Source organism: Cryptotermes secundus, unplaced genomic scaffold (genome assembly GCF_002891405.2).
Source record: "Cryptotermes secundus unplaced genomic scaffold, Csec_1.0 scaffold858, whole genome shotgun sequence".
Classification (NCBI taxonomy): Eukaryota; Metazoa; Arthropoda; class Insecta; order Blattodea; family Kalotermitidae; genus Cryptotermes; species Cryptotermes secundus.
Genome location: NW_019731281.1, coordinates 38,162 through 42,979, shown reverse-complemented (window position 1 = coordinate 42,979; position 4,818 = coordinate 38,162). Strand labels below are relative to the sequence as shown.

Below are 4,818 nucleotides of genomic sequence, written 5' to 3'. Positions count from 1 at the left end.
CAGTAGCTGGACAACATCAATACCAATAATGTTCATCAGCATTTTCTGTGATTTGAAGAAAACTTTTGACACTGACAATATCTGTCGGCCTATCTCTCTATCTACCTCTCTCTGTCTAAAGTAGAATTTTATGGAATAGTTGGTAAGGCCAATGCACTGATAAAATCCTATGTGAAAGATAGGTACCTATTTTACTCATTGGAGAAATAATTGAGCTCCAATATTAATTAATGATCTTGGTCTGTTATATGCTGGATGCCTAGTAGTATACTTTTATGTTTCATTACTGTAGTCTTGTGTCATTAGTGTGCTGCATTCTTTCACATATATATTTTAAAACTTTGTTAATGATTTACTCTCTGTGATTTGTCTTTGATAATATGTGTAATTGTTATGGGTTAATTGTAATTAATTTTTATTTATATCATTGATGGGACTTGTCCTGTTGTCTTAGACTATTACTATATCCGCTGTTCTTCCAGCCGTGTAAGGATTAATGGAAAGTAATTAAATGAATGAATGTCTGTTTTAGTGCATGATGTAATGTAGCACCTACACCATGTTTGTAATGTTTACTGATGAATTATTTCAATGTTTTGAGATAATATGTAATACTCTTACAGGGCTATGGTATGGGCAGGAAGAGTTGGGTTGTCCTGTACTACTGATTCTGCTAGAATGCTGCACAATAAAGTTCTGTGCAACAAACATTTCTCTGAAAGTGATTTCACTACAGCTGAAAGGGTACACCTTAACAGATGTGCAGTTCCATATGGCACAGATTCTGCTGCACAGTCACTCCCACAACCTCCTGATACTTCATTACACACACCTTCCTTTGATACCTTGCCTTCAGATTTATCTCCTGTACATGATCTTAAAGTCCTACCGCCCACCAGAACCTACAGCAAGACACTTGTGCCCTCTGCTGTAGCACCTGTTCCTATTCATGCAGACAGTCCTTCCACTTCCTTTCAAATGTCTGCAATCCAATCATCACCAACAACAGGCAACATTTCTTCAGTGAAAGAAACCTCCTATCTCTTAGGCTCTGGAAATATATATGCTTCTGATGGGGCACTCGGGCATATCAGTTGTCAAAGTTCCTCCTCAAAGCCGAGAGCAAGGCGTTCTCTGCTGAAAGAACTTAATTTGGCTTCGCTTTCTGAATTGACACCGAAGAAAAGGAAATTATATGCACAAATTCGGAATAAGGAGAGTGCACTCTGCAAACTGAAAAAGAAATACAAAGGAAAGAAGTTGGAAAATCTCTGTGATGTGGACAGTGGTCCACTCATGGAGAGGCTTTCATCTTCTCTCAGTGTAGAGGCTGCCAGGTTACTGGCAGCAGTTATTAGGAACAGCAGGCAGAGACCTCAGGGAAGGAGGTGGGATTTTGAAGAGATATTGTTGGCTCTCTCTCCCCTTAAGCATAGTCCCAAATCCTATATGCTTCTCCGCACACTACTCCCCCTACCATCCAGATGATCCTTGCAGTCTGTCATCAATACTGTTCCATTTAGGACAGGCATCAATGCTCATGTGTTTCATGCACTCGAACAGTCTCTGCAGAAAATGTCTGGTAGAGATCGATATTGTTGTCTCATGTTTGATGAAATGTCAATCAGAGAGAACTTGCATTTCAATCAGAAGTTTGACTGCATTGAGGGTTTTGAGGATTGTGGAAGTCAGGGCAGGACTTGCAGCATTGCAAATCATGCTCTGCTCTTCATGATCCGTGGCCTGCGGAGAAAGTGGAAGCAGCCAGTGGCTTACTACTTTACTCGTGGAAGCACAAAGGCAGAGATGATTGTGCAATACTTGAAGGAGGTTCTTGACGCCTATCAGAATGCTGGCCTGAAGGTGGTTGCCACTGTGTGTGACATGGGTGCCAACAATGTCAAGGCCTTGAAACTGTTGGGTGCTTCCAAAAGGAAACCATTCTTCAGATTTCACAATCAAGAAATTGCAACAGTGTATGATCCACCCCACCTTCTGAAGTGCACCCGGAACCTTTTCCTGAAACATGATGTGCAGTTGAAGTCTGAACATGTGGGCACCCAACTTCCTGTTATTGCTAAGTGGGACCACATATTGAAACTGTATGAAATCGACAAAACCAGACCGTTTCGCCTGTTGTATAGGCTGACAGACACCCTCCTGAACCCCACAGCACAGAGCTGAATGAATGTGTGCTTGGCTGCACAGGTTATGAGCCATACTGTTGCAGCAAGCCTCAATGCTCTAGTGGCTACAGGTAAGCACTATATGTTTCTTTTATGAATGAAATGACTAATAATGAGGACTACTTTTCAAAGTTACTGCACCAGAACCCAGTTGTAATCAAACAGACGTCATCATCATCTGACTTGAATTGACTTCTGAAACTGTATATCAATATAAAAGTTATGTAGAATATGTCACAAATACTGTTTTTAGGATAATTAAGAAAAGTTTGAAAAGCAGACGACACTATCAGTGATATAATTAAGGTGAATTAGGTGGCATAGCTTTTAATATGAGGAATAATGTAATGAAATGTACAAGTTTTGTATAATGTTGTATAATGTTTGTATAATGTTAGGCCTTTGTAAAGTAATGTGTTATTTTCCAATGTAAAGAAACTGTAATTCACCACGTAAGGAGGCCCACTAACTTCTGTCCCCTCCCCCCCCATTCAGGTGGGTGCAGCAGCGAATACATGGCAACAGCTCTGTTTGTCGAGGAGGTTGGGAACCTCTTTGATAGTTTCAATGGTGGAACAAGTGTTGACTGAGGGAAAACACTGCGTTGCCCACTCAGTGACAACAGTCCCCATATAGAGCTCTGGAAAAAGGCAAGTATGGGGATAAAGAGTTGGATCTTCCTCAAGGATGGCAAGCCTGCCTTTCTTCATCCTCCTCCTTCACAGAATGGGTGGATGATTGACATCACTGCTGCCCAGCATGTGTAGAGGACACTGAAAGAGGTGGGTTTTGAGTACCTTCACCCAAAACCTGAATCAGGATCCCGTGGAGAACACATTTGGAGCTATTCGTTTGAACTGTGGTTTGAACAATAACCCAACTGTGGGACAGTTTGTAGATGCCCTGAAGACTAGCATCATCAGTGGCCTTGCATTTAGAGGACTGGGGGAAACTAATTGCGAGGATGATGGTGCTACTCTTCTGGATAATCTACAATCGCTTTTCAGGGCACCTGAAGCTGCTTCACGAAATCCTTCCACAAGTCATGACAAGGAAACCCCTGCTGGTGTGCCTGAGAGTTTCCATGTTGCTCAGCAAGTACAGATGGACATGAGTCCTGCAGTACCTGCTGGTGACATGGAAGTGCTCTTAATAGCTTACGTCAGTGGTTCCATTGCCAGACAGGTGTTGTCAGCTGTGATGCATGCAAGGCATGCCTGACATCTGAAGTGCTGCTATGAGCCAATGTCTTTATTTATTTCATGGAGTGCAGTGATACAGAACAGTCTCACCTATCCTTCTGAGAAGCTGGTGGAGACTGTTGGTACTTCTGTAACTCTGATGGAGTCTATAATGACAGAGGCTGTCCACTTGAATTCAGTGGAGCAGCATATCACAGCTGCCATCAAGAGCACCATTGACTTTGAGTGGATTATGTGTTCTGGCTATTCGCTTCACCACCAACGAATAGTAGATAGTATTGTGAGATGTCTCACACGAATTTACATTCCTTGGTGGTGTAAGCGAAGAAACAGGTTGATGACTGAAGCAGCCAGGCAGAGGGCCACAGAGAGGAAGATGAAGATACTCTCTCATCAGTAAGTGATTATGAAAGTAATGCTTCTTCATTTTTGCCTTGTAATGTCCTGCCCATACCAGCCCTGGAAATTGACAGATAGTAGTTATGAAATTACTTTAAGCATATGTGTGCCAACTAGTCACACGAGCATCATTAAATGTTTCGCAAGTTGGAGAAAGTATCCCTGGTGACAAGCAGTTGCAGTGCAGCAACAGAAAAACTACTGTGCAGCGAATGATAACATTGTCATCCACAGTTCAATTACGCACAAGAAACCTACTTTGAACTTGAGCTGCATCTCTTTCCTGCTTTGCAAACATGTTGCAGTGAATGATAACATGGTCAACCACAGTTCGATTACATACACAAAACATATTTTGAACTTGAGCTCCAGCTCTTTGCCTTTGTGCAAACACATTTCCTTCATCTGAGAATATTAGAACTTCACTGGGTCAGAGTTAATTCTGGCCTTTATCTTCAAGAAATTATATTTCAATCGAGTGTATGGGAAACTGTTTTCTGACACACATGGGTCTTCTTTATGTGCAGGTAAGAATGAAGCGGCATTACTTCATAATTGACTTACAAAGTTTAGGTTATCCACCTCTGTGTGAAACTCTGAGAAGCAGAATCAGTATCAGGATTGAATGTGGGTAGGACTGTTTATGTAATTTCTTTACCTATTTCATTTTCATTACATTGTTATTCACTTCTGTTGTTATAGGTGTATTCCTTCTCTTGCTTTTGCCATATAATGCTACCTGTACTAGACTGGTGAACATGAACATAAGATTTTCAATTTAATTTTTGCTATATAATCATATTCAATACTGAACTGGAAGATGAATATATACCAGATTGTCAGTATTCATTACATTCTTTTGTAAGATGTATTAGTTTTGCCATGTAAACTTTTCCATTACAGAACTGGGATGTGAACAGATACCAGATTTTCAGTATTCATTATATTTCTTTAAGATATGTAATTATTTCTGCCATATTGTTCTGCCCTGTACTGAACTAGTGAAGATGAATATATCACATTTTCTTATA

At 40.7% G+C, this 4,818-nt stretch overlaps 1 protein-coding gene across 1 annotated transcript; it reads left to right on the top strand.

The window, feature by feature from the left end:
- Nucleotides 1-371: 371 nt before the first annotated feature.
- Nucleotides 372-1,341, top strand: LOC117282519 (the record flags this gene model as incomplete). The annotated part of the gene is given in 1 exon segment (XM_033752469.1): nucleotides 372-1,341. A coding segment is annotated over 1 exon segment (714 nt), but the record flags the coding sequence as incomplete, so codon positions are not given.
- Between the last annotated feature and the right edge of the window lie 3,477 nt (nucleotides 1,342-4,818).